This window comes from Lachnellula hyalina (assembly GCF_007821495.1).
Source record: "Lachnellula hyalina strain CBS 185.66 chromosome Unknown contig00052, whole genome shotgun sequence".
Taxonomy (NCBI): Eukaryota; Fungi; Ascomycota; class Leotiomycetes; order Helotiales; family Lachnaceae; genus Lachnellula; species Lachnellula hyalina.
In genome coordinates this window covers 12359-38692 of record NW_022157166.1, presented here as the reverse complement: position 1 = coordinate 38692, position 26334 = coordinate 12359, and the positions used below count along the sequence as shown (strand labels likewise).

The 26334-nt window shown below is 48.1% G+C and overlaps 10 protein-coding genes across 10 annotated transcripts; 4 read left to right on the top strand and 6 right to left on the bottom strand.

Moving 5' to 3' along the window:
* Positions 1 to 465: 465 nt before the first annotated feature.
* On the top strand, positions 466 to 2037 carry cbhB_0 (putative 1,4-beta-D-glucan cellobiohydrolase; the record flags this gene model as incomplete). The annotated part of the gene is made up of 3 exons (XM_031149192.1): positions 466 to 677; positions 734 to 1151; positions 1204 to 2037. Coding segments are annotated over 3 exons (1464 nt in total), but the record flags the coding sequence as incomplete, so codon positions are not given.
* A 263-nt stretch (positions 2038 to 2300) lies between these two features.
* LHYA1_G004229 (uncharacterized protein) lies at positions 2301 to 2942 on the bottom strand (the record flags this gene model as incomplete). Its single annotated transcript, XM_031149191.1, has 1 exon — positions 2301 to 2942. The coding sequence occupies one exon, from the start codon at positions 2940 to 2942 to the stop codon at positions 2301 to 2303; it is 642 nt and encodes a 213-aa protein (XP_031006032.1).
* Positions 2943 to 3376: 434 nt separating this feature from the next.
* hpm5_0 (O-methyltransferase) lies at positions 3377 to 4751 on the bottom strand (the record flags this gene model as incomplete). Its single annotated transcript, XM_031149190.1, has 4 exons — positions 3377 to 3528; positions 3586 to 3717; positions 3759 to 4391; positions 4448 to 4751. 4 exons carry the CDS (start codon positions 4749 to 4751, stop codon positions 3377 to 3379), a joined length of 1221 nt encoding a protein of 406 aa, XP_031006031.1.
* Positions 4752 to 5715: 964 nt separating this feature from the next.
* Positions 5716 to 7111, top strand: tdiE_3 (putative methyltransferase; the record flags this gene model as incomplete). The annotated part of the gene is made up of 5 exons (XM_031149189.1): positions 5716 to 5769; positions 5834 to 5939; positions 6003 to 6173; positions 6247 to 6290; positions 6434 to 7111. The coding sequence occupies 5 exons, from the start codon at positions 5716 to 5718 to the stop codon at positions 7109 to 7111; spliced, it is 1053 nt and encodes a 350-aa protein (XP_031006026.1).
* A 1079-nt stretch (positions 7112 to 8190) lies between these two features.
* On the bottom strand, positions 8191 to 8570 carry LHYA1_G004226 (uncharacterized protein; the record flags this gene model as incomplete). The annotated part of the gene is made up of 2 exons (XM_031149188.1): positions 8191 to 8305; positions 8389 to 8570. 2 exons carry the CDS (start codon positions 8568 to 8570, stop codon positions 8191 to 8193), a joined length of 297 nt encoding a protein of 98 aa, XP_031006025.1.
* A 7294-nt stretch (positions 8571 to 15864) lies between these two features.
* Positions 15865 to 16853, bottom strand: LHYA1_G004225 (putative oxidoreductase; the record flags this gene model as incomplete). The annotated part of the gene is made up of 3 exons (XM_031149187.1): positions 15865 to 16125; positions 16228 to 16481; positions 16556 to 16853. 3 exons carry the CDS (start codon positions 16851 to 16853, stop codon positions 15865 to 15867), a joined length of 813 nt encoding a protein of 270 aa, XP_031006024.1.
* An 826-nt stretch (positions 16854 to 17679) lies between these two features.
* Positions 17680 to 18270, bottom strand: cetA (Secreted thaumatin-like protein cetA; the record flags this gene model as incomplete). Its single annotated transcript, XM_031149186.1, has 2 exons — positions 17680 to 17895; positions 17923 to 18270. The coding sequence occupies 2 exons, from the start codon at positions 18268 to 18270 to the stop codon at positions 17680 to 17682; spliced, it is 564 nt and encodes a 187-aa protein (XP_031006023.1).
* A 1091-nt stretch (positions 18271 to 19361) lies between these two features.
* Positions 19362 to 20383, top strand: IRC22 (Increased recombination centers protein; the record flags this gene model as incomplete). The annotated part of the gene is made up of 4 exons (XM_031149185.1): positions 19362 to 19436; positions 19510 to 19949; positions 20000 to 20198; positions 20249 to 20383. 4 exons carry the CDS (start codon positions 19362 to 19364, stop codon positions 20381 to 20383), a joined length of 849 nt encoding a protein of 282 aa, XP_031006030.1.
* A 297-nt stretch (positions 20384 to 20680) lies between these two features.
* Positions 20681 to 23775, bottom strand: LHYA1_G004222 (Uncharacterized protein; the record flags this gene model as incomplete). Its single annotated transcript, XM_031149184.1, has 3 exons — positions 20681 to 21809; positions 22293 to 23257; positions 23311 to 23775. The coding sequence occupies 3 exons, from the start codon at positions 23773 to 23775 to the stop codon at positions 20681 to 20683; spliced, it is 2559 nt and encodes an 852-aa protein (XP_031006029.1).
* Positions 23776 to 24351: 576 nt separating this feature from the next.
* LHYA1_G004221 (putative purine permease) lies at positions 24352 to 26300 on the top strand (the record flags this gene model as incomplete). The annotated part of the gene is made up of 4 exons (XM_031149183.1): positions 24352 to 24507; positions 24558 to 25237; positions 25334 to 25877; positions 25926 to 26300. 4 exons carry the CDS (start codon positions 24352 to 24354, stop codon positions 26298 to 26300), a joined length of 1755 nt encoding a protein of 584 aa, XP_031006028.1.
* Between the last annotated feature and the right edge of the window lie 34 nt (positions 26301 to 26334).

Genomic DNA, 26334 nt, shown 5'->3' with positions numbered 1-26334 from the left:
CACTTTCATTTCATATCTAGAACACGACATTCTCGGTAGACCTTTCGACAAGCTTCCAACGAGCCAATGACCTGTATCAAGCGAACCAAGTAGTTGCTGCTGATTCTACACTGTGGAGTGACTGGTCATGCACATGATTTCCTTTTCCGGTACTGAAGGATCGCCGCTGGGGAGGGGTGTTGAGAGCTGTACGCGATAAAGTTTATCCATCGCTGTCAAAGGTCGGTGTCGGTTAGGTCACTGAATCCTTCAATCACAGCCCTTCAAATTTATCGTGTTCTGAATTTGCCAAGGGCACCCAACTTGGTTCCAGCGCTTCCGAACGGACACACTAGAATCAATGTCACTTCATCAAAAGGGGTTTCAAACTTCGTGCTCCACCTGGACTTGTATATAAGTCCCAATGTACTTCCTTCTGATTTAACTTGGACATCACCAACACTCTTTCTTCTCTACTCGTGCAGGATACGATATTCACACTCATTCATTATGTATTCCAAAATCGCTCTTGCTTCTCTTCTTTTCCGCGCCGCACATGGCCAGCAAGTTGGTACTTTAACCACAGAAACCCATCCTTCCCTCACATGGCAAACATGTACTGCCCCAGGAAGCTGTACAGATAAGGCTGGTAAAGTTGTCCTCGATGCAAACTGGCGATGGCTTCATAGTACCTCTGGGTAAGTCAAAGTCAACCACAATGTCAGCGGCCGTGCTAAACCAGAACCCTTTACAGATCCACCAACTGCTACACTGGAAACACTTGGGACACAACTCTCTGCCCTGATGACGCTACCTGCACCCAGAACTGCGCGGTTGATGGCGCCGATTATACTAGTACCTATGGTGCTACTGCATCAGGAAGCAGCCTCAAGCTTGACTTTGTTACCAACGGAGGATCATCGCCGAATATTGGTTCTCGGTTCTACCTCATGTCAGATGACAGCACTTATGAGACTTTCAACATGCTCAACCAGGAGTTCACCTTTGATGTCGATGTATCCAACCTCCCCTGTGGTCTGAACGGAGCCCTGTACATGGTGAACATGCCTGCAGACGGTGGATTGTCCGATACCAACAAAGCCGGTGCTGCGTATGGAACCGGGTATTGTGACTCCCAGTGTCCTCGTGACCTAAAATTCATCGACGGCGAGGTAAGATATAAATCTGTAACCAGGAGGTAACTTCTAGCTAACGTGCATTTAGTCGAACTCTGACGGATGGGTTGCATCAAGCACCAGTGCTAATTCCGGCGTTGGTCCTCGCGGAGCATGTTGCGCGGAAATGGACATCTGGGAAGCCAACTCCGTCTCCACCGCCTTCACCCCTCACTCCGGACCCTCAAACCTGACCGTGTGCACGGGTGACACCTGTGGCGGCACCTACTCGAGCTCCCGATATGCAGGCGACTCCGACCCAGACGGATGTGACTTCAACTCGTACCGTCAAGGCAACGAGACATTCTACGGCTCCGGCATGACCGTCGATACCACCAAGGTCATGACAGTTGTCACGCAGTTCCTGACAGACGACGGAACCGCAACAGGCACCATGAACGAGATTAAGCGCTTCTACGTGCAAGACGGCGTCGTGATCCCCAACTCGGAATCCACCATCCCCGGCATCTCTGGAAACTCGGTCAACGACGAGTTCTGCGTGGACCAAAAGGCGGTTTTCAACGACACGGACTCATTCAACGACAAGGGCGGTTTCACCTCCATGACCGAGGGTATGTCCGCCGGCATGGTCCTCGTGCTGAGTCTGTGGGATGACTACTACGCCAACATGCTCTGGCTCGACAGCACTAGCTACCCAGTCGACGCCGCGGCCGGCACTCTGGGAGCTGCCCGTGGAACGTGCGCTACGACATCAGGCGTACCTGCTACTATTGAGTCTACGAACGCGTCTGCCTCGGTGACCTTCTCGAACATCAAGACTGGGCCCATCAACTCGACCTTCTCCGCTACTAGCACCTCCAAGCGATCAGCTTCGGAGCAATCCAAGGCTCACTGGAGACGGGCTGCCGCTTCATTGTGGTGAAGAAATATACTCTGGGGTGGTGGGGAAAAGGTTGGCGCTCTTTATTAGAGATTACCTACTCTGCCTGTAAATATGGACTGTATGAGTGTTGGGAAAACCTCAGTCAGTCGTTTGATTTTTAGCTGGTCTATTTTACCAATTTTTCTGTATATACTTAGATTCCGATTCACCAATTGATTTGTTACTCAATCATTATTCATAGAGCTACAAGTGATATACATACAGATTACACATTACAGATTACTTCCCCCACCACCCAAACATCACCCCGCCAAAGCCTTCCCCACCAACTCCTTACAAGCATCAGACATCGGAATCTGCAACGCCAACTCCCTCCCCCTCTCACTCATCTTCCCCCACGTCTTCCTCAGCACCCCCACCACCTTGTCCTCATCCAACCCCCCATCACCAAACGCAAACCCCTCAAACTGATCATCCAAAAACACAAGACACGCCACATCCTCCAAAACCTGCATCTCCCCATTACCATCCCCATCCCCACCACTCCTCCCTAACCCCTCCTTCCTAACTAACCGCCCCACCTCCTTCGCCTCCCCCTCCGCAAACCCAGCCTCCACACAAACCCGCTCCACGCCCTCCGCCTGCCTCTTCTTCAGAAACGCGCGCCACGCCAGATACCCCGCCCGAGTCGCGGGGTACGAGCTGCGCGGGACTTCCCAGCGGCGGAAGTGCTGCGCGCGGATGGCGACGGCGAGGATCGGGGAAGCGGCTAGGATGGGGGAGTGCGCGGTTAGGTAGTGTGTCATTTTGCGGGCGTAGTGGAGTTCGTAGGGGATAGTGGTGGTGGATTTGGTGGCTGGGTTGGTTGAGGTGTGCGTGTTTGGGTCCTGGGCGTGCGCGGCGTCGATGAGGGATATGGCTGCGAGGTAGTGTGTGGCTGCCATTGTGGGATGTTGGAAGGTGTGTTTGGGTGTTTGAGTGCTTGTGGTGCATGTTGTGCGGAGTGAGGGGCAGAGAGAAGTTCTCCGGTAGAGGGGTTCATAGAGGGGTTCATAGAGGGGTAGATAGATAGAGAAAGATAACTGGCACGTGACGAGCATGCCTCTGATGCCCCTACAACACGGGTTCACGGGTTTTATCAACGTGTTAATGCGCATCGAGAGATATCCCAGGGTTGTATAGCATGTTTTCATATGCATCGTCAAGCAAGATGGGGAGGGACCCATCAAGACTCACTCATTGCAAGACCGAGTCGGTGTTTTACATAACCATGCATGAATACCGCGAGGCTCCCGGCCTTATGCCTCATCTATACCTAAGATATACTAGTAAGCTGTGGGTTGGTGCTACTGCGTTATGCAGCTAGTCGCCGAGAAAACTACAAAGAGGCTCCTCCAGTCTTCAAACGACACTCGATATTCGTGTGACACCCAAAAGCAAAAGGATAGATCTTCACAATCTCGAGTCCAGCTGCGTCCAGAATCTCTTCAAACTGCTTCTTCGATTTCTCAGTTCCGTTCAGCATCATCACTATAGATAGAGGTGAGTTATAATGTATGTACAGCAGGTCATTCCGTGCCAACTTACGGTTGAAATCCATCCAATACGGCGTCACTTCAGTCCCTATCTCGACTTTTTCTGGCATAATCATGTCTGCGATTATAAAACGAGATGTAGGCCCCATTGCGCTAGCAATGTTCTTCACCATTTCTTTGCAGACTGGGATATAGAAATCATGAAGAATACGACGCATCACATACAAATGTGCATCTGGAGAGTATGAGTTAGCCACGAAGCAAAATCGGGGAAAGCCATACTCTTGACAGGCTGGGGAGTGAAGAAATCGTAAGGCATCTTCTCGATGCCCGGGGTATCTGCTGCCGTCAGTGAAGCCAGCACGTCTGGCCGATCTTGGAGGATCATCTTTGCGCCAAACCCATTCGGTGCTTCCTTCTGAATGGCTTTGAGAAGCTGGCCTCTCCCACCTCCGATATCAACGACGAAGGCTCGGGAAGTGTCGGCTTCGACTTGCTCTTTCATGCTGGCCCACGGGAACATGCCCAGGATAGGTGTGACTTGCTCAGACGTCGCCATCGTGAAGTCAAAGTTGTGCAGCTTCCTTGGGTCACTAGAAATGGCATCGTAGTAACTTTGTCCTTCCATACCTACTGCCCATGCGTAGGGTGATTTGTTGAGATCATAGAGATCTTCCTGCTTATGTGTGCGGAAATACTCAGGGAGCTTGAGGAATGGCCCGGTTTGATCGATCATGAATTGGAAGAATTCTCTTGCCGCGCCCTTGAGGAACACAAAGGCATTGGCATTGAGAGCAAAAACATTAGGAGCTGGTTCGACGCCAATGCCAAAGGCCACGATGAGCTTCAACGCTCGTCCTAAACGATGATCATTATTATCAATCCTTAAAGCGTAGCGAATTGAGAAACCCCACCTATGGCAGACTCGTCGACTTTGACGATTTCGGCTAGGTCTTTGGAACTGATGGATCCCTGTTTCGGAATGGCCTCCAAAACATCCAGCTCCACCAGGAGATTCATTGCTGCAATGCACTGACTCATCTCCCACTGCTTCACTAGCACATCCATTGGGGTCTCCAACAAGAGGCGCAGTCGGTCTGCCTCCTTCAACAGCTGACGTTGCTTGACAGGGTCGCCATTGAACTCCTTGACCGCTGCTGCGAACTCACTGGCCGCCACAATCAGCTCTGCATTCGGGCCGGGGGGTGACGATTCCATTGCGTCGGGTCGGTTGTCAGCAGTAACGAATGTGATGTTTGGATATTTTGTACGGTGGCAGAATGAACGGAGTGGATGCCGGCAAAGCGTATGCAGAAATAAATAGAAATTACTTCGTAGGTACTTACTCCGTAGAAGTATTTGGGTGGGGTGACAGGGACGAGTGGCCGAGTGGCCGAGGAAGTCAAAAGTCTACGCATAGGGGGTCAAGGATGAGGTTTCCTAATGTATTTAGGTACATATGGATACATACTGTCTGCATACCTAGGTACTCGTAGTCTTGCTCTAGAAGACTCCGTAGAAGCATGGTGAAGTGACACTGGCCTACCATAAGACGGGCGAAACGGGGATGCAGCTGAAGATTATGTGACGTGGCACGCAGCACGCAGCACGTAGCCGAGGGACAGATCCGAACTCTCGACCATCGCAGGAGTGTCCGAGGGATGTGATATAAGGCTTCGTGTGCATGGAATTGGGATGAAGCATCAAAGTAGGTACATATAATAAGTAACAAGGTCCGAGATGGGAGGTGTTGGAGATGGATGTGCATGTGCGTCCACCATGATCAAGGAAAGGTGGAGTGCTATTTAGTGGCGAGAGGGGTGCGCCAATAGTAATCTTGAATATGATCTGGCCAAGGTCACGCTTCTTATTTTATCTAAAAACACCCAGTACCACTAATCAGCCCTACAGCTTCGTGGCGAGCGTGGATCAGGGGCAGGGGGGGGAAGAGGGGCCAATACTTTCTCCATCCAAGTGCATTACCTTGCAAAATGTCCAAAATTGCGTGTTATTTTCTTTCCACGCCAAACTGAACTCCATTTGCTTTATTTATAAAGTCTGTCTTACCCCACCCCGCCCCTCTCAGCCGCTGGCGTACGCTCAAATCAACACTGTACAGTCAGTCGTGTTGCTTTGCTTGTGGGTAGCCGATCTGCTTCTGTTTTCATCGTTTATCGATAATATGGCGGAGCCAACTGATATTATAGAAGCCGCCGATGACTCTTTCAGTGATGAGGTTCGTTCATATCCATCTTCTCCAAGTGGAAGCTAAAATCTAACCTATCTCTAAATTCGTCCAGGGTGCCGACGTGGGAGGAGAAAATTCGCTTCTGACATCTTTCTCTTCGAGTCTTGTGAAGGGTGTCGAGGAAAATGGAAGAACCTACGCTTCTTATGGGAAAGAAGGTTCGTTGATGGTATCTGGACTGGCCAGCTTTCCTTGAGCCAAATCTGTATAAAACAGAACAGCAACTAACGAGCACTGCGAATGTCAAGAGTATGGCGCGCCAATGGACGAACAGGAGATGGACAGAATCGACATGGCTCACGCTAAATATTTCATGTTGTTGGATAAAAAGAGATGGCTTGCTCCAATTCCCGCACAGCCACAGAAAGTCCTCGACCTAGCTTGTGGAACAGGTCAGTCAGTCATCTGCACCTTTCTTTCTTCACGAAACTTGCTAGGAACGAATCATGTTGATCCACTCTGCAGGAATCTGGAGCATCGACTTTGCCGATGCATATCCATCTGCAGAGGTAAGAATTCCATCCATGTCATGGTCAAAACGGTACTAACTTCAGATTCCGGTCACTGGAGTTGACATAGCTCCGATTCAACCAAAATGGTGAGTAAACTGTTTGCTTGTAGTTCAACTTCTGTAAATATTTATTCCAATAAGGACCTCGCCGAATTGTCATTTCGAGATCGACGACATAGAACAGCCGTGGACATGGAAGGAGGAAAGTTTCGATTACATCTTCGCTCGAGATCTGCTGCTCTGCATCCGAGACTGGCCCCGCCTACTCGACCAATGCTACAAGTATGCTCCTCCTCCCACGATAACTCAGAATTCTCAAGAGTAACCAAAAACTCACACAACAGACATCTCAAACCGGGCGGATGGCTCGAATTCCAATGCATTGACGGGAGTCTCAAATGCGACGACGGCACGCTCCCAGAAGACAGCCAATTCAAAGAATACGACCGCCTGCTCCGTGCCGCCGCATCCGCATTCGGCACCCCGCTCGAAGACCCAACGGGCTACGCCAAATGGTTCGAAGGCGCGGGATTCGAGGGCGTGACAGAGAAGGTCTTCAAAATGCCGACGAGTCCCTGGCCCAAAGATCCACGGCTTCGCTTAGTCGGAGCCTTTGAGCAGGAAAACCTAACGGTCAATTTGGAGGGTATCAGCCTGAGGGTCTTTGAGAAGGGTTTGGGGTGGAGCGCGGACGAATCGGCTGTGTTCTTTGCGGCCGTGAGAAAGGATATAAGAAATCGGAGGCATCATTCTTATTACCCTTTCTATGCTGTGTATGGGCAGAAGCCTTCAACAGCTACTTCCAATAGATCTCCATGACTTGTATGTAGCGCACTAGATCAATTATAGTCACATGTTCAACATATCGTAATGTGATTTACTTGATCACCATTCAGGTTTACTCCGTGCATCATTGAGCTATATTCTTCTCCAACCAAGATTCCGCTCAAAATCACCAGCCGCCGAAAAGTATACTCTCTACCTATGCAGTTTTCTCCATACTATATTACTATATAACTAGTAGGTGAATCGTTAAATATCACTAAATTCAAAGCCATCACCTGTCTTGAAACTTTGTTCTAACTCCGTTCCGTTCAGTAGTACAGCCCCTTTTTTAAGCGAAAATGAATACATAGGCCTGGGTGTGAAAACTAGACCAGCTAGCACGGTTCGCGAGCAAACGATCTAATTACTAACAGCTACTCATAGATCTAATTTAAGTGCAAGCGATATTCACTCATGAATCCTTAACTTCAACCTCCCTCGCCGCTTTTGCGCCGCTTCTGCCATTGAAATCTAGACTCAATCTTTTCTTTTTGAGGCTTCGCTGCTGCAACGCCTACTAACAATGGACATTAGCTGGGATTGGTAAGTTAAAGGGCGTTAGTCGTGGTGCTTTACTAGGAATATGTATCGAGCTCTGGGGTTTCTTTTGGTAGGTCACTAACAGGATTGCTTGCGGATGCTGATACATCTATTGTGATAGCTGTTGAAGACCGAGCCCGAGCTAGTTTGCAGGCGGGAGAGAATCTTCGGACAATTCAATGCAAGCAATGGTATCTGAGACATCATGCAAGCTGTTGAAATGCCATGCTAGGGTTTGAAATCGTACGTATAGTAACTTCAAATTCAAATTGATATATATAAACCTGCGCGCTGGTCTGCAACACGGCACCATAATTCAAGCATGCCCAGTCGCAGGTCGGGCATCATTTAAGACGCGCCACCAGACCACCTCTACTTATTCACCCCCTACCATCAACAACAAACGGCATAACACAATACTAGCAGCAGAACGCCTCCCAGACTCCCAATATCCCCCGTGGTATATACAGTACCAACAGCAAAGTCAACAGCAAGACAAAAGAAAACAAGAACGTGCGTATGTCCATACACCGCTAATGTTCCACGGCCTCACCCCTCCTCGACCGCTCTTTCTCAGCCAGTGTCATATTCCAAGGCTTCCTCGCTTTCGCCGCGTTCATGAGGTTCTTGCGATCCAAGATCGTATCTCTGTTGCAAGACACTCCAAGTTAGTAAAAGCCCCTTAATTTATCCATTTCAATGTATTGCGTGGGGTTCATTCATGTGCATACAGTGGATCTTGTTCTGGGTGTACGCTGGCATTATAGATGCTCTGTTCCCCGCGTATCCCCATCTGTTTCCGGCTCGCGATGCTGATGATGCGGTCTGAGGCGTAGACGCCTGTTAGGGCCACGGCGGTGATGATGGAGAAGTTGCGGAGGATGGTTCCTGCGATTGCTGGGTTCGTACTCATGTTGGAGATTTATATTTGATATTGAGAGAGATCGAAATAGTTTTGATGTGTGAGTAGAGGACTATGTATTGATTGTTTGATTGATCGCTTTCTTGTTCAAGTAGAATAGAAGTAAGTGTGTTTTGTATAGATTGATGTTTTGGATAATAGATACCGCTATGCTGGTTTATATGGCTTTCCTTGCAGTGAAGATTTGCGACGATTCCGCCGTTGCGTGTTCTGATAAAATCCGTGGCGTGACATTCTGTAACCATGAAGCCATTCGCGCTCAGGGGTCAGGGTTCGGCCACATCCGAAGCTCTGCTCACGGCGCCGAAGACCACGCTGGCCTGATTTCCAAAAGAAAAAAACGATCCCATGAAAACCTTAGGAATATCCAAAAATCTGATTCGCTGACTTGTGCATTTTCTGGTTTTAGGTCATGGTCTAATTGATTTGTGAATTCTTGCTCCGTACCTAAGTGCAGAGATGAGCGCCCAAATCCTGTAGGAATAGGAGTGCGCTGTGCCTTCGCTTAATTGCACCAAAGAAAACATTGGGGAAAGGAGCTGGGGCTGGGCTGGGCTGGGGCATACTGTATGCAATGAACAAGGATGAACAATTCCATTCCGCTGCATCAAAAGAATAAGTTATTACGGAGTATGGCTAGCATGGAGACAAAGAATCGATACGTAAAGAAACAGGTCATATGTACTATAAACCGCACATCTTCGTAAATGTGGAAATCACCTATCACTGATAGGCTATCAGTATCACTTTCAGCTGCCAAATACCCCGCATCCGACATCCGATAATACAACTTCGGGAAAGCCTACTTACGCTCCCTGGCGTAGTTATAAAACTAGAGTTATTCTACCCAATCAAATGATAACCAACTCTACGTGACTGTCCCTTTCACGCCTCTTTAAAAACCAATCAGGATTAAAGCTTATACTTAACCTGTTATCACCTAGCACTCAGCTTGTGCCTACGGCTTAAAGATGCCGTTTCCCTTCTTGGCCATTCTTCTATTATTAGAAGCCATGAGCCCTAGAAATCATGTCCTACGGGTATATATTACTTGTAAGCCCTGTTAGTGTTGGAATGAAATGAATTTCACGAGTACCATGTGATAGCGCGCGACGGCTAGCGTAGATGAAGGCTTAGCCTCCATCTTCCTCAACCTAGCTAGAAACCTCTTCACCTAGATATGCAACCACCAAACAACTAATTACTACCTTAGGCTAGCAAAGTGCACTACGTGATACCAAGCATTAGTGCTGGTGTCCCGGTATACGAGGACCACGTGTAGGTAGGTACTCGTTAGTAAATTAATTCCTTGGTTGCCTGCTTTGCTTTGTACATCTTTCTTTCTATCTATCCATCCAATATTGCTTTCTTCTATGCTATGCCTTATGCTATTTATTGTTATACATGTTGATGAGATTCATCCCTCGGTTGTTGTTTATCTTTTGTAGGGAGATGGTTTGTTGGCGTTGGGTGTAGTTGGCGATTGGGTGGTTTCGGTATTGGTGATGATACCATTGGGTACGTTGGGGGTGGTTTCAACGGCTTCTTTGGTTGGGCTTGTGGCGGTATCTTTGGTTTCGTCGCTCTTCTCGACTTCGGAAGGAGTAACCTTGTCCTCCTTGCTCTCCGGCTTGCCCTCCTTGGCCTTACTCTTCTTCTCCTTTTCCTTTTTTACAGCGTCCCATATTTCCTTCGCCATCTCCACCAACTTCTCACCCTTTATTTCACCATCAACCACAGAATTGGTAAGAACCTCAATCGCATCTTTCCGCTTCTTCTCAGGCCCACCCTTATTCGCAGCCTGTTTCGCCAACTTCACCAAATCGGCCCCCTTAACCCCCTCCATCCGCCACAGCCTGCGTCAGCACCTCAAGATTGATCACCAAGGCCTTTGTCTTCTTCTTCTCCTCCGCCTTCTTCTTCGCTCTCTCAACCATAGTCTTAGTCTCTGCTACCCGCGCCTCCTCATCCTTCGCCCACGTCTCAACCTCCCTCGCAGCAACAGCAGGCTTATCACGATGCGTAAGTAAATACTCCTGTAGTTGCGCCGGCGTAAACCTGTCCTCCGGAACGCGCCCACCAAACTCCCACGCCAACTTCCGCAACTCATCGTCCACTTTCTCAGAACCATACATGCGCAGAACCATACATGCGCAGAACCATACATGCGCAGAAACATCAGCTCCGCGCTCTGCGCCGAGATGTGCCCTAGGTATATCTTGCTGTCGATACGCCCCGGTCGGACTAGTGCAGGATCCAGTTTGTGGGCTTGGTTGGAAGTCATGAGCACGATGCGGCCTTCTTGAGAGGACACTCCATCCAAGACATTCAGTAAACCCGATAAAGTGCAGTACCCTTGCCGCCAGGATGGTTGCTCGGGCTTTTCGTCTTCATCTTCATCATCCTCATGCATTCCGGGGCGGCGGTCTAGACCAATAGCGTCGATATCTTCAAGGAGGACCTAGAGGTTGAAATGTTAGTGGAGGGTTCCTTAGTTATGAATATCCTTGTGGGTGGGGGTGGTGGCTAATCTTTTCAGGCGGTGTAGAGTTATGCTCTGGGTGAAATTGGAATCATAAGTACTTACGATGCATCTAGGGGGTAACTCGAAGAACCATTTCTGGAGAGTGGCATCATCATAGACGCTTAGGAGATGGCAAAGGTAGAGGTCAAGTCCAAAAATCCCAGCGAGAGCGAGAGACAGCGATGACTTGCCAGTTCCTCTACAGAAAGCGCGAGTTAGCTTAACTTTCTTAGAGATCGAAGCAACAAGATATAATCGCTTCAGGGGCGGCTGTAATTCTGGGCATATAGACAGATATCCAAATAGTACCAGTATCGGGAATATATAGGAATGTTGGATAACTTACGGAGTGCCATGCAAAAGATACCCCCGGCGATACGGAACCCCGCGATCAAGATAGAGCTGTCTCGTTTCAGGCCTCAAGTAACTCTTGATATCAGCCACAAGCCACGCCTTGAGCTCCTCATCAAAATGAACCGTATCTAACGGTCGAATGGGTTTCAAGATCGTCTGATCCCATGGACCATTCCAACGCTAGAATACGCAACACAAAATCAGTCTCGAGTACCATTTGATTCCAGACGACGGATATTACTCAGACCCATATCTTACTTCTGAACTAGTACGAATAGTGGTAAATGTTTCCCGCTGGTTCTTCGCGAATTCTCGGCACGTGTCCAGGAAACGCTTTATGGGAACTACGGAGCGACCCATGCACATTACCACGAGCGGCTCGTGGCCGATGGGCGCGGATGCATATTCGTCTGGCGTGTTGGTGGAGCCTTTTGTGCTTGTGCTTGACGATGGGGCAGGAAAGCGGCGGACCATGAAGAGACGGCGAGCGTGGATGAACCATGTTGTGCCGAAGGTGGGTAAGTATTGGACTGTGAAATATATATTTTAGCTTTTGGTATCTCTTCTAAGCTACATACGTTTGGACCTCTGTCTTCGGAACTGATCATTTCTTCTCGAAGCAATGTTTTGGTCTTCATTCATGCCGACCCGGGTTGAAATGAAACGGAATGAAGTGATTCAGAGGTGGGTTATCTTACTAGGAATAGCATTCTCATGCTTAAACTTATTCTCCTCCAGCTGTCTCGTAAAATAGTCGTTCTGAATCGATTTAGTCCGCGCCGTCAGGATCCTCGTCCCCTGACGCTCCAAAACATGAGCACTAATCCAATTAATTACTTCTCGATTAAGCATATCCTTACTCCCAATCGAAATTGAAGCAGTGAATAGTCGAATCATCCACCAATACGCCTTGAGGCCGAAGCCTTTGAGGTAATTTAAGGCGCCGGAGACGGTGCCGAAGACTGTCAGGACGGCAGCTAGTGTTGTGACATCAAGGCTGAGCCATGTCGAGAAGAAGGATTGCAAGAATCCGAGGTCTGGGGTGGCGTGAGATAGGACATCGTTGATTGATGCGACTGGTGTAGTCTTTGAAAGCTGTGCATGAGTGCGTGTTAGCTTTGTGTTTGGAAGGGTTTGTTATATGTAGTTGAGAGAGGTCATGACTCTGGAGCAGTGAGACATTCCTGGAAGGAAGAGCCTAAAATTGCCTCGAGAGAAAGACCCCTTGGATAGATGAGGGAAAGGAGTTCAGAGAACACAGCGTATCTTACCTTGAGGAGTTTGCTAATCCCAGTTTGTGACATGGTGATGGTGATCTAAGTTGAATAATGTAGTAATGATGTGGCTTTAAAAAAACAGTTGTCTTAAGGTGAGGAATTGTATTTCAAAACATGATTTTATAGTTAGCAAGTTTGTACTAGCTCGAAACTGGGCCATGACTCCTCAAACTGCAAACTATTCATATAACATTACCGTGAGTCATTCCATGGAGTCAAGCAATGAGATTGACTTGGTACATCATTCCTATTCCGTTAATTCCTTCCTTTGAGATATAGTAGGAGTTACACAACGGTCTTGGAAAAAGTCTAGGTAGTTGTGGTGCTTGATAAACTCTGTGATTCACTACATAATGTATAATATGCAAGCCAACTCACACATTTAGATATGAAAGTAGACTTATGAAGACGGCCCTCCGCATCTTGCCTACGAATTTGAAAGGCCAAACTCATATCCCAATAGTATAAGAATAAAGGTTATCACAATAATTTAAAGGCACTGATTCAGCTTGTAACTTGTTAATACGATCCGCATACATTGACTAGTAATTCATAAGTGCTGAGCGGGAGGACTAGATTAATCGACGAAAGATAAATAATGACCAGTGGATTAGACAATCATAGAAGGACATTGCGTCACAAAAAACAACTTCTTCGGATGTAGGTCGGTATGTATTATAGCTCCATCAATTTATAACAGTTCCGCAACAATCATCACTAGTGTTCCTACATCACCAACCTCCGCATTCCATTCGTCCCACTTTGTCACACTAGACAGCATCCCAGCATCCGTTTTCTGAATCCTATTTAATTCTCCAGCTTCGGAAACCCCGTATATACTGCGTTGCTCGGCGTACGTCTTGAACTCTACCCTCCATACTTCGATATCCTGTGCATTCCATAATGTCGCGGTGCTTGGTAGAGGGATGAGAACATATCCACCGATGGAATAATACGAGACGCTAGTTGATATGTCCACTAAGATGTTGATAATCTGAAACATGAGCACTGTGCTGGGTAGGACTTTAGCATGAATGGTCATAATAAGTTATGACTGTAACAGCAATGCTCACCGTCTTCTTGATTCGTTGAAACTCCACTGTCTCCACGCCAGGGCAGGATCATCTGGAAGTTCACAATCACAACGCTGCCCGATCGATAACGCCAGTGCCCTAGAGACGAGCTTTTTCACTTGTCAGCCGTGAAAGAGCGGCCATGCACAATTGGAAGTTGGTTAACTTTGCGATCAACTTACATTAACTGTGGCAAGTAGCGAAATGTCAAAGACATCATGCCCAACTGGAACATCCTGAAGGCGCAACAAGCAGTAGACGAGCAAGGCCTGCAAAGCAGCTAGAAGCTCCCATCGGTCGAAATGAGAATGCTAGCTATCGTTATTTAAAGACCTCGCTTGGGCCGAAGCCGGGCTGGGCTTACCTCTGTCAAAATTCTGTCTTGCTCAAGCCAGATGAGCCCCCAAATGAGGTTTTCATTTGCTTCTGTTCTTGACTTGAACACGCGCACCAACCTCTCGCAATTAATTAAAACCTGCTTATCGAAGATCAGCAACGGCCTATTCTGATTTAATAGGTAATCTAAGAATCTCGGGCAATATGCGAGATACACTGTAAACTCTGATTCATTTCTCAGAAACCAGGGAATCCTTGAATAAGCATAGATGAACCAGAGATGCAAAAGACTGACCTGCTGTGGGCGGCTTTCTCCTGATTCGGACCACGAATACAATAAAGGACTCATAAACGGCGAATGTATGCCTTTTTGGAGCATCAGAAAGGGATAAGATCGTAATATGCGCATCGCCAACGACATCAGGGGAGCCTGGTCTGGTCTTGTGAGGGCACGAGTATTGAAGAGGGAGAGACTAGATAACTGCTGAGTCCATGGCGAGGGAATGGATGTCCTGTCCACAAGCCCATTCGACACTTTGCTAAAATCACATGCCTTGAAGTCAACTCCCTGAGTTTCAACAAGCATGCTTTCAAGTCTAACAGTGTCAATCTGCCCGAAATCAACATCCCAATTGCCATCTCCTGATGGTCCAAAAGGAGCTTCTTTGGTCTGATAGTTATTCATGGACGTGCTAACTTGTAAGCTCTTAGCGCGGATAAGTTTCCCAGATACATCGGTAGTGTTCTCTGGGATCTGTGACTCTCGATCCTCACGGAGTGCTTCATCTACTGTGAGAACTATGTCACCTTGGCTAGATATTCGATGCCGTCGGGAAACTGCATCGGACTCGCACTTGGCACTGCGTTTATTGCAGCGAATACAGGCTTTTTGACTTGCATCGGCCAGCCAAATGCAGCGTGTCTTTGCGCGTATACACGCACCGCAGGATCGCCTCCGAGATATGTTTGTGTCGGCGGGTTTGGAGCGACAATAGTAGTAGTGTCGCTTCCGTGTGGATTCTGAATAATTGTTAGTATGTAAAGATATGATGATTCCAAGTCTGGTATCCAACGGATATACGAATGGTGTTTTACCTTGAGTAAATGTTCTCTTGCATAATGGACAGCATATGCTTGGTTCGGAATTATCCGAAGCTATTTGTTCCATCTCATCGAGCATCTTTCGGTCGTGGTATTGTTTGGCAGTTTAATACTGGGATATGGAATACTGGAGATTATAAGATGTGATGAACTATTAAACAATTCTGTAGGGAACTGCTTAAGTAATATTGGGGATATGTTATGTGATTTATGGCAGCAGGGCAGTTCATGGAGATCCGTGAAAGGTGGGTAATGCAGCTTAATAATACATCAGGGGGGACGCACCGTCGCCTCAAATACGGCCGTAAGCAAAAGTAATATGGGGCGTTTCACTAGCGGTTCCAGCAGGCTATTTTAACGCTTTCCTGAATCCAAGTAGCACTGCAAAATAAAATCATCCAAATGTATCATATGACAGCATAACAAGGTTTCCACAAGATCAACGATTGATCAAAAATAAAACCACTGAGACTTGTACCACCATGAAAGCAATCCCTGGCAGGTAGACAATTTTTCTAAACCAGTTACCACCATGAAGTATCCCCGCCGCGAGAAGAATCCTCCATTAAATGGCCCTAGAGAATGCGACATAATCTCAATTCTAGAGTATCAACTCCTCTCTAACTGGTTCCAGTGACACCGCCACTAACAGAAATCCACTGTGCAGTAATCCAACGGCTCTTCTCAGAAACCAACAGAAGCGCAGCATCAGCCATATCCTGCACAGTTCCCAGACGGTTTGCCGCTCGCCCCTGCTGAATCACAGCTTGTGCTAATCCGCTTGGAGACCCATCAGGGTTCTGCAGGAATGGTTTTGAAGAATCGGTGGGCATCGGGCCTGGCGCAAGCGTGTTGACGGTAATGCCATGGGATCGGCCAAGCTGTTGAATTCATCGTCAGTATCAGTATGCTATCGTCAAAAGCTGAGGCTCGGGAAATGAATGAACGAGCGAGCGCCAAAGCAAAACTGGCGCAAAGCTTACCTCGCTAGCCCACGCTGCGGTCAAGCTATCTTGCGCAGCCTTTGCTGCTGAATAGATAAATGGAGGAGAATTTAGCTTCGAGACGATAGACCCGATGTTGATGATGCGGCCACCGATGGGCATTGCGCCTGCTCCGACAACGGCCTGTGTCATGTAGATTGTACCGAAGACATTGACGCTGAACTCCTTTTCGAGATCCTTTTGTGCGACCTCCGTAAGGGATTGAACGGGGTTGGTAACTATTCCATTGTTGACTAGAATGCGGGGGGAGATTAGTTCCTTTTTAACCTGGGCCATGGCACAATTCCTCAATACGATAACTACATACCGAGAATGTCAATATGAGCGATGCCAAATGCCTTCAAGGTTTCCTCGACAATTCGCTTCGCGGTGCTGTAATTATCCACAGATCCTTGCACCACAGTCGTTTTTACTCCAAAATCCTTGGTGAGGCCAGCAGCTACTTTCTCGGCTTTTCCCTTGGACCCTTCCGATACATAATGAATTGCTACAGATGCGCCGTTCCGGGCGAAGGCCGTGGCGATAGCAGCACCGATGCCATTTTCTCTCCCAGAACCTGTAATGATGGCTGTCTTGCCGGCCAGTGAGAGCGTATCTACCGGCATGTTGGGTGGATTCGTTAGGGGAGGGGGGTACCGTATAGATGCAAAGAATTGCGAGAAGTTCTGAGGTTTGATAGATAGGGAGTTGATGTTGAGTTTGTTATAAACATAAAGGGATACTACGGAGGTATATATATCTATGTGAGGATTCCACTCATTTCCTCTTGAACGGAACGGCAATGCCTTCACGGATATCCGAGTATTTTTCAAGCATATTACAAAGCGCCACGATGACTGCTTATCATGCACCTACGGACATCCGTGAATAGTAAAATCTCTAGGCCTCATGCAAATGAAACTGCACTGTTTAGGAACGGAGTTAGAGCTAGGTACGGTGAGGAGGTGCAAGTACTCTGCTAGATAGACTGTCGGTTAACCTAGTGGTAGCACAAGCAAACAAGTTTGCGAAGATCAAGAAATAGTCAAGCAGGTTGGCTGTTTTTCACAGACGTTCAATAAAGAGATTAGAAGATAGGATCAGGAATATGATTTGATTATTCATATTTTAGCTTTTTTGATTAGTTTTTAGAGAAAGAAACAATAGAAACATCATAGCTTGTTAATATAACTCGCGAAGTAAGCATTAAAGTAGAAAGCATCATTGAATTATAGTCACATTAAGCAGAAAAGCGATGTCATGAATATGTTTGTATTAAGAAATAGCTACTAAGCTAGCGCTCTCGATCGAGTGACCCTCCCAGCAGGTGAGAAGCACTAGCTAAGAACCCTAGCACCCATCAAGGGGCTTGATTGCTATACGTGGACCTACCTCAAGGTGAAAGGCCACCATCAACACTCCTTTGAAAGAACAAGCTGTCTTCAGGCAGAATTAAAAAGTAAAATCCCGAGGACTTTGGCGCTTGAATGACTGAGTGGGCATGCACAGATCCACCCACATGTCTCCAGTATCCACAGGGCAAGCCTTAGTCTTGGTATCTTCAGGTTTGTTGTAGGCATCTCCACAGAACTGGTTCGCAGGACATTTAATGGCGGTGCAAGATCCCTGCCCGACTCCATTGCCAGTAGGAGTGACCTTGACGTTTTCCTTGTAGAAGGGATCGTTGGGACCTACGCTGTCGATAGCGGATAAGTCCCAGTAAATGTTTCCGCCTGCGATGGTGTACTCGTATTGCAAAGGAGTATGGCTGTCACCGTTGGCAAATGTCATCTTGATAGAAGAGCCGGCACCATCAGAGATTAAGTCGATTCCGATTGAGTGCTGGTTTGCGGGGATGACAAAAGGAGCTGAGCCGGGACGACCGGAACATATCCCGTTCTCACCGTGGTCGCAGTCACCGTTGTGGGATTGCCAAGCCGTCACATCTTGTGAGCACCAGTTCATGATGTTGATTTTGTTTCCCAAGGTTGGTGCGGCGAAGATAGCTACCAGAGCTGTGAATGTAAGTGCTGTGAAATGCATGATGTTGATTTGCCGAATCAAAGTTTCGGAAACGCTTGATGAATCAGTTGGTGATGAGTCGAGTGTTTTGTGTTGGCGAAAGTGACTTTGGATGAATAGGATTGTAGGGATGAAGAAAAATGGCATTGTAGGAAAGAAGAGGCATTATATAGATGCAACAAACAAAGATTGATTCAAAAACTTGTCGAAAGACAATGGGACAATAGGGCTCATGTTCTGTTCAAAGACAAGAGCTGGTGAAAAAAGGTTGTTATTCACTATGTTGTTTGTTCACCAAGCTGAATAAATCCTTTCAGAAACAGCACACAATAACATTAGGCATTTTTATGAATAAGCACCTTTTCAAGGATTCCTTTGACCTGAAGCTTGTCATAACTCGTTGTTGTAGGTTCAGATGTTTGAGTGGTTACCTGGCTCACTTATTTGAGTGTAGCCCGTTAGACTAGAAGGCACAAGACGCTAAACTAGCGCGTCTAGACTAGTCACATGCCAAGATACAGCACTTAAAACACAAATCTGTCAGACGTAAGATAGGAGGTCCAAGGTGTCATACAACAAGACTGCCTCCTACTGGAACTGAAAAGGGCTTCAAGAGTTTTGAGAATTGTGTCTAGACCACTTAGTCTGGACAAACAAACTCTTGAAAAGATATGGCTTTCATATGCATAACCTTTGTCACAGAGCAGAACGAAGCAGGGATTATCTATGAATTAAAGTGAAAGGCCTAAGTCTCCAAAAAGGACACAGAGAGGGGACTCTTTGACATTGCATTGTGGGTCTCGGTCTAGGTCCATACTTCATGGGGCTGACTGCAATTTTGAGGATATCCAACCGCCCACTCGAAATTATATGGGAAGTACGTAAAAGATTGAAGTGTACGAGTAGAGATGGCGAGAGAGAATGGGAAATAGGTGGGACAGGGAAGGAAAGAGAAGAGAGGGGAGGGGGAGGTTCGTTAGCGCCACTCGGCTAGAGACCAAGCCAGATTGCAAAAGCAGTGTTGTTATGATGTTGATATATTTTATTCCAACCCCCTCAGCTCCAACTCCAATTCCTCTCCCACAACCCCATCTCCTCAAACTACCGCCATCATGGGATTGTACAGATACTCAGCTCTTGCGCTCCTCGCCCTGCGAGCTGTCGGTGTATTCGCCGCAGCAGCTCCCGTAAGTCAATGGCGGAGAGCACGAATGCCAGCAACAGACAGAGCTCCTGGAATGCTAACATGACTATTCTCAGGTGGAAGAAGTGCCCGAAAGCCCCCCCAATCTCGCCGTGTCGGTCTCTGCCGCCTTCCCAGCCTCCGAAGTCTTCGGCGTCAAGCTCATTAATGGACACGCGACACAAGCGCTCCTCGATTTCACCAACAGCGAGCCCGATGCTGTACAAATAGCTGTCATTGGAGGCGCGTTGACGACTCTGCAGCCATTGGCACCTGAAACTCCCGCCAGCGCTGCGATTATCCGCAACTTGACCGGCACCCGTTACGATGTTGAGATCCCGGCCGGCGAGAAGCTGACGCTTCCATACACTTTCACCACGGACTTGAACCCACAAGACCTGCGATTGAACTTGCTGGCGGTTGTCATGAGCAAAGCTGGGGAGATTTACCAGGTCCAGGCTTTCAATGAGACAGTCAGCGTTGTTGAGGCTGCTACTAGCATCTTCGATCCTCAGATGTAAGTTTTAAATTGGTATCTTTAATCTTTGATTACTAACGCGGTCACAGCATCTTCCTCTATCTTTTCCTCCTTGCAGGACTCACCGGTACCCTCTACTTCGTTTACAAGACCTGGATTGAAGCATTGTTCCCACAAACAAAGCGTGGTGGCAAGGGTGGAGAGCGCGCCAAGCGTTCGTCTGGAGGGTCAAAGAAGGCAGTTGACGTCAAGGACCAGGTCTCTGTCATTGGTGCAGATGGACCAGCCGTAAGTCTTCTGTCTCACTAAGTAAGCGGACTTTTCTAATCAATTCATAGGTTACCACCGGTGCATTGGCCCAAAAGGCATACGATGAGAGCTGGATCCCGGAGTCGCACATCAACCGACCATCCGCCAAGCGCGTCAAGAGCGGCGCGTCGTCAAAGTCAAAAACTCGCGCTGTGGGCGAGTGAAGTATCGTCTTGAGATGATATGATATTGGACCTGCGGGAACAATGATGGGGAGATCCAATTCAGGATTAGGCCGGGTGAGTGTAGGATGGGCGGAGAGTAAATGGGGCAGCATACATGTATTGCCTGGAAAGAAAAGGATGATGTGTACAATACAACAAAAGTCATTATTGCCATCAGGTTTGCAAAACGCCGCTGCGGTCTGAATTATTGAAATCGTGTATATTAACAGACTTTTGATAGGAAGGCACAAAACGAGACATGAATGCAGAACCAAATCTTTTGAAATTCCCTTCAGCTCACGAGGCAGCAGCCGCAGCACTATCAACAACATCCTCCAGTGCCTGTTTCTTCGCCGTCAACGCCTTGAAGTTCCTATCCATCGCCCTCTGCGTAAACTCCCTGCCTGTAATCCCGTCATACTTTTTCAGTGGCCCCTGAATGTTGACATCAACACAAGGCTGATTGAAAAACGCCATGCTATACCTCTCCCCATACCAATCCCCCTTTTCGCACGGCGTCTTGACTCGATGAAACGTACTCTTGAACCGATCATCGCTCCAACTCATCAACAGATCCCCAATATTACACACAATTTCCCCCGCCGCGGGCTCGACTTTCGTCCACACGTCGCCGATGCCGAAGCTGGTCGACACTTCGCGTCCCGGACAGATCTCCAGCCCGGACTGCTGCGGCCGCTGGAACAGCAGCGTGATGAAATCCCAGTCCACGTGTGCGCCCGCCCGGTAATACCCCTCTGGAACCGGCGCGCTCGGGTCCACCTCGAAGTAGTGCAGCAGGCGGAGCACAGTCTGGGACTCAGCGCGTGATATGTCGTGCGCGCGCACGAAGTAGTCGTCGGGGAAGCCTAGGCCGCGCGCGAAGCAGAGCATGAGTTTCTCTGATACGTGTTGCGCTTTGTGCATGAAGTCCAGGCTCGTGGACTTGAAGCCTGGGAGTGCGGCATCGGGGAGCCACGACGAACCCATATTGGCCCCGAACTGCATCTGGTAGCTTTCCTTCTGGTCTGGTTGTCCAGTGCTAGGTCTGATCTGTGCGTTCTTCTCCCAGCCGGCGTTGAGGTGCGAGAAGGGCACGCTGGCTTTCGTGGTGTCTGGGAGCGCGAAGAATGAGGCTGAGGTAGAGAACATGTGCTCTATTTCTGCGAGAGATATGCCATGGTTTATTAGCCCGAAGAAACCATCCGTCTCGGCGGCGTGGATTAATTGCTGGGTGATCTCTTCGACGCGGGCGTCGAAGTCGTGGAGGCTGATTTTGGGGATTGTACGGTCTGTGTATTTTGTTGGTGCCATGATGGGAAAGTGAGTTTGGTGAATTGTAGTGATGAGGCTGGTGGGGTGTTGGGAGTCGTACGAGACAATGAGTGTCTGGTAAACTGTCTGCAGAGAGATGGAGCTGCCATTTGTACTAATTTTTCTGTTATCTCACTTTTGAGTAAAAGATTCCCGTTGTATGAATTGTTAGATAACTGTTCGGGCCCGGCAATTCGTATTTTTTTCCTTTCAAAGTTTGAGACGGGAGAATATATCTCTTTGAGATATCCCATATCAGCGGTTGTTTCCGGCGGGTCAGCTTGATGGTCATTGGTGGGACGAAGAGCGGTTCACAGATAATCATACGAGGGGCGGTCTTGTCCGGAGTCAAGTGACTTCGGGTGAATCTTCGGCCGGAAATGAGGCTGGTCAGGTGACATTAAACGTGCAAGTGCCTGCTTGGAAATGACAGCGCAATGAGGATGATTATTCTGCATGCTATCAAGACGAATCTTCAGTATATAGCCAACAGGATAGCAGAGACTTGAGTTTGTTCTCAATTTCAATCACCAAATCAAGCGAATTGGATGTCTGTATCTTGGAAGATTTCATGCTTGCTCAAGTCTACTAGACATACTTCCATCCCTTCCTATTCACAGCTTTCACTCCAGATCGTTCTCTTATCCCCTTGATTGACTTTTTAGCAGCCTCCAATATGTCTCTTTCGTCCATCTTCACCAACTTCCCTCCCTGCACAAGCACTTCCCCATCAACAACCACCATCTCCACATCCGCCCCGCTACAACTATATACCACAGTCGTAACCGGACTCACTCCACCCCCTTCAACCTGCCCCTCATCAAAAGGCGCCGCATGCAAGCTCCTTGGATCTACCACCAAAAAATCAGCCTTCTTCCCCATCTCCAAACTCCCAATCTCGTTCTCCAACCCCAACGCCCTGGCTCCATTAATCGTAGCCATCTCCAGCACCGTCTCGGCTCCCACCACCCCAGCATCAAGATTTGCGCCTTTATGCAGTATCCCCGCCAAGTGCATCTCGCGAAACATGTCATATGTATTCCCACAAGGCGCACCGTCTGTACCCAGACTTACATTCACACCCGCGTCCAGCATCTCAGGCACTTTTGCGATCCCAGAAGCGAGCTTAAGGTTGCTATTCGGATTATGCGCTACCGTGGTTCCGCTCTCCCTTAGAATGGGCAAATCGGTCGCGAGATCAAGGTGCACCATATGCGCCAGCACGGTCTTCGGACCTGTCAACTGCGCCTTCTCACAGAATTGCATGGGGGTCAGGTTGTAACTGTCTTTGTAGATGGTTAAGTCCTTGGGAGCTTCGGCGCAGTGCATGGTCAGACCGATGTTGTGCGCTTTGCAGGCGAGGCCGATGCCTAGGTGTGAGGAGAGGGGACTGCCGCGTGGTGTTCCGGCTGCGGCCCAGACTTGCAGGCGGGAGTTGAATATGTTGTTGTGCTTGGAGTGGGCGGCGAGCATGCTGGCGATGGACATGGATGATAGATCTTTGTCGCGGGGATCGGTGATGTTTAGCTGGGCGTTTGTTTCTTCGAACTTTACGAGTTTGCCCTGTGTTGCTTGTTAATGTCTAGAGTTGTGTGGGATGTTTAACAGGGACGTACGAGACAGGCGCGGATGCCGGATTCTCCTACTGCTCGCACGACGTTCTCGAATCCAGAGCGATGGGTCAACATACTTTCGAGGAAACATGTTGTTCCGCTCTTCAGCATCTCAGCGATGGTCAACCTCGCGGCTATGTATCCATCATCTGCATCATATGATGCTTCGAGTGGCCATACGGCGTCACATAACCAGGAATGGAGTGGTAGGTCTTCAGCTAAGCCACGGAGGAGTGATTGGGCGAGGTGAGAGTGAGTGTTAATTAAACCCGGAAGAATAATTCTTCCCGCCAGAGAAAAGTTTTCTGTATTTGGCGGAAGAGGTGACTTGGAAAGAATAGCAGTCTTTCCAATGGCTGAAATTCGGCAGCCGGTTACCAAGATAGCTCCATCGAGGATGATTTCCCGTTCTGGATTGATGGAGATTATGGTTGCGTTTGTGTAAAGGGTTGACTTTTCTGTTGACATCTTGATAGTGAGTCTCTGGCGACAATTACCCTACTCAATATATAACCTTTAGATTCTTACTTGGATAAGACAAGCAAGAATTATTTGGTTTCTCAAAAAAGAAGACTGGTGGTGGTACAGTGTAATTCTCGGAACTAGACCTGAAAATCAACTCCCCTCCGAATTTTTCTTTTTAGAAAAAAAAATTAAACTAGATTTCATAGTGATAGGAACAAACCGAAAATGCGGACGACCCAAGAAGATAGGAAGTTTCTCTCTCTGAAGCTTTAGCTTTCCCCAGATCCCAGATCCTTGGCGTTACCTCTGTCCCCGGGCGACTCCGACCCTGATAAGCGGTATAAGTTGCAATCCCAGGTTGCTAATTGGCCACGGGCACCTCCTGAATTCTTATCACTCCTCCCACTTTTTGGACTTCATGAAATTATCTACCGTATCCGATCGAGAAGATAGAATTCGATGATAGTCTTGCTCGGTAAGGGTTCAGGAATATTAATATAGAAGAGGGTCCCATGGATAGCCCAAGTAAGTACATCTGGCTCGAACATTGGCATTGTTCTTTTCGTCCACTTTTTGATAATGGAAACTCCTAGTACCAGTGAAAAAGTTGGGCAGGAGCAAGATGTTGTTCAGTATGCTTCTTCTTTAAATGAGGGAGTTGAGCATCAAGAAAATGATAATTGGGGATACTTGAAGCACTACTTCACGAGCCGGGAGGGATGGATTGGAGACTACGTATGTTTTATCTCGCCCTTTCGATTATGTCATTTGCTTATAAGAATCAGGATTATTTCTATCTCATCACTCCAAATATCTGGCCCCTGAACCGGAAGTACAAAGATTATGTCGCCCCATTCTACGGCCTCAACGATGAAATACCCATCTTCCTCACCATTCTCCTTGGCTTGCAACATGCTCTTACGATGATTGGTTCTATCGTGTCTCCTCCCCTTGCAATCGCAGGTGGTGCTTTCAACTTCGACGCAACGATCACTCAATACCTCGTCTCAGCCGCGTTTATTACAACGGGCATTGCAACCGCTTTGCAAGTGACACGAGTCCACATCACCAAAACACCATTCTACATTGGCACAGGACTGCTTTCCGTCGTAGGCCCAACATTCGACATCCTTCCCATAGCTTTCAACTACACATCCATGCGCTACGCCAACGGAACATGCCCCACAGCTGAAGACGGAACGCAACTCCCCTGCCCTGACGCCTGGGGTGCCATTCTAGGAAGCATGTTGTGCACAGTCTGGATTCAGATAGCAATGAGCATGGTCCCACCTAAAACGTTGAACAAGATCTTCCCTAAGATCGTGACAGGCAGTTTATTGTTGCTCGTAGGGGTGTATTTGATTAACTCAGGCATGCAGAATTGGGGCGGCAGTTCGAATTGCAATGGTGGAGATGGGTTCTATGCACTTTGTCCAAATATTGGTGCTCCGAAACCTCTTGCTTGGTCAGTACCACTCCCGGAATACCTGCAAGGAATGAGACAATTATATCTCTGAAATTACCAATTCAGGAACGAGTTCCATACTGACAATACTTACAGGGGAGAACCAAAACTCATCGGCCTCGGCTTCAGCGTCTTTGTAACCGTAATAATCATCGAGCAATTCGGCTCGCCAATCATGAAATCCGCATCCATCATCCTCGGCCTCGCAGTCGGCTGTGCCATCTCCGGCGCAACAGGTTACTGGTCCCGCGAAAACATCGACGCCGCGCCTGCTATCACCTTTCTATGGGTCCACACATTCAAGCTTTCCGTAGACGGAGCGCTGATCTTGCCACTGCTAATTATGTTTATCTGTGAAGCTGTCAGCTGCATGCCTGACATCCTCGCCACGGCCGAGATCTCGAATGTGGATATTGAGGGCACGCAGTTCAATAGCCGTATCCAGGGAGGGATATTGTGCGATGGGCTTGGGAGTTTGCTTAGTGCTTTTGGCACGGGCTTGCCTATGGTTTCACAGGCCGGGAATAACGGCGTTATTTCGTTGACGGGATGTGCGAGTAGACGCGCCGGATGGTGTGCGTCGGGATTTTTGATCTTGATGGGTATGTTTGGGAAGTTCGGTGCCGTTTTTGGGAGCATGGTAAGTTCTCCTCATGTCTTGGAAAATCAATATCTAATTTACTCAAAGCCGCCTTCTGTACTTGGCGGCATGCAGGTCTTCCTCTATAGCACCATCGCCGTGGCTGGTATCCGTGTTCTAGGTCTGATTGCCTGGACTCGACGCAATCGTTTCATTCTCACTGCATCCCTCGGGATAGGGTTCATCGATATTGTGCAACCGAAGTGGTTCAATCAGATACTAGATTATAGTGGAAGCAACGTCCATCTTCAAGGCTTCGAACAGGGCCTCAACTTGATCGTTGAGACTCCATTCATTGTCGCTGCCGTGATCGGTGTGTTCTTGAATCTGGTGCTACCGAGGGATAGAAGTGAGATGGATGGGGTAGTGAGGGACGTTTCGGGGAAACCTGTATTGGAACAGACTCAACTGAGAGAAGACTGAGGCTTTAAAAGGAGAAGAAAAATATACGTTGGAT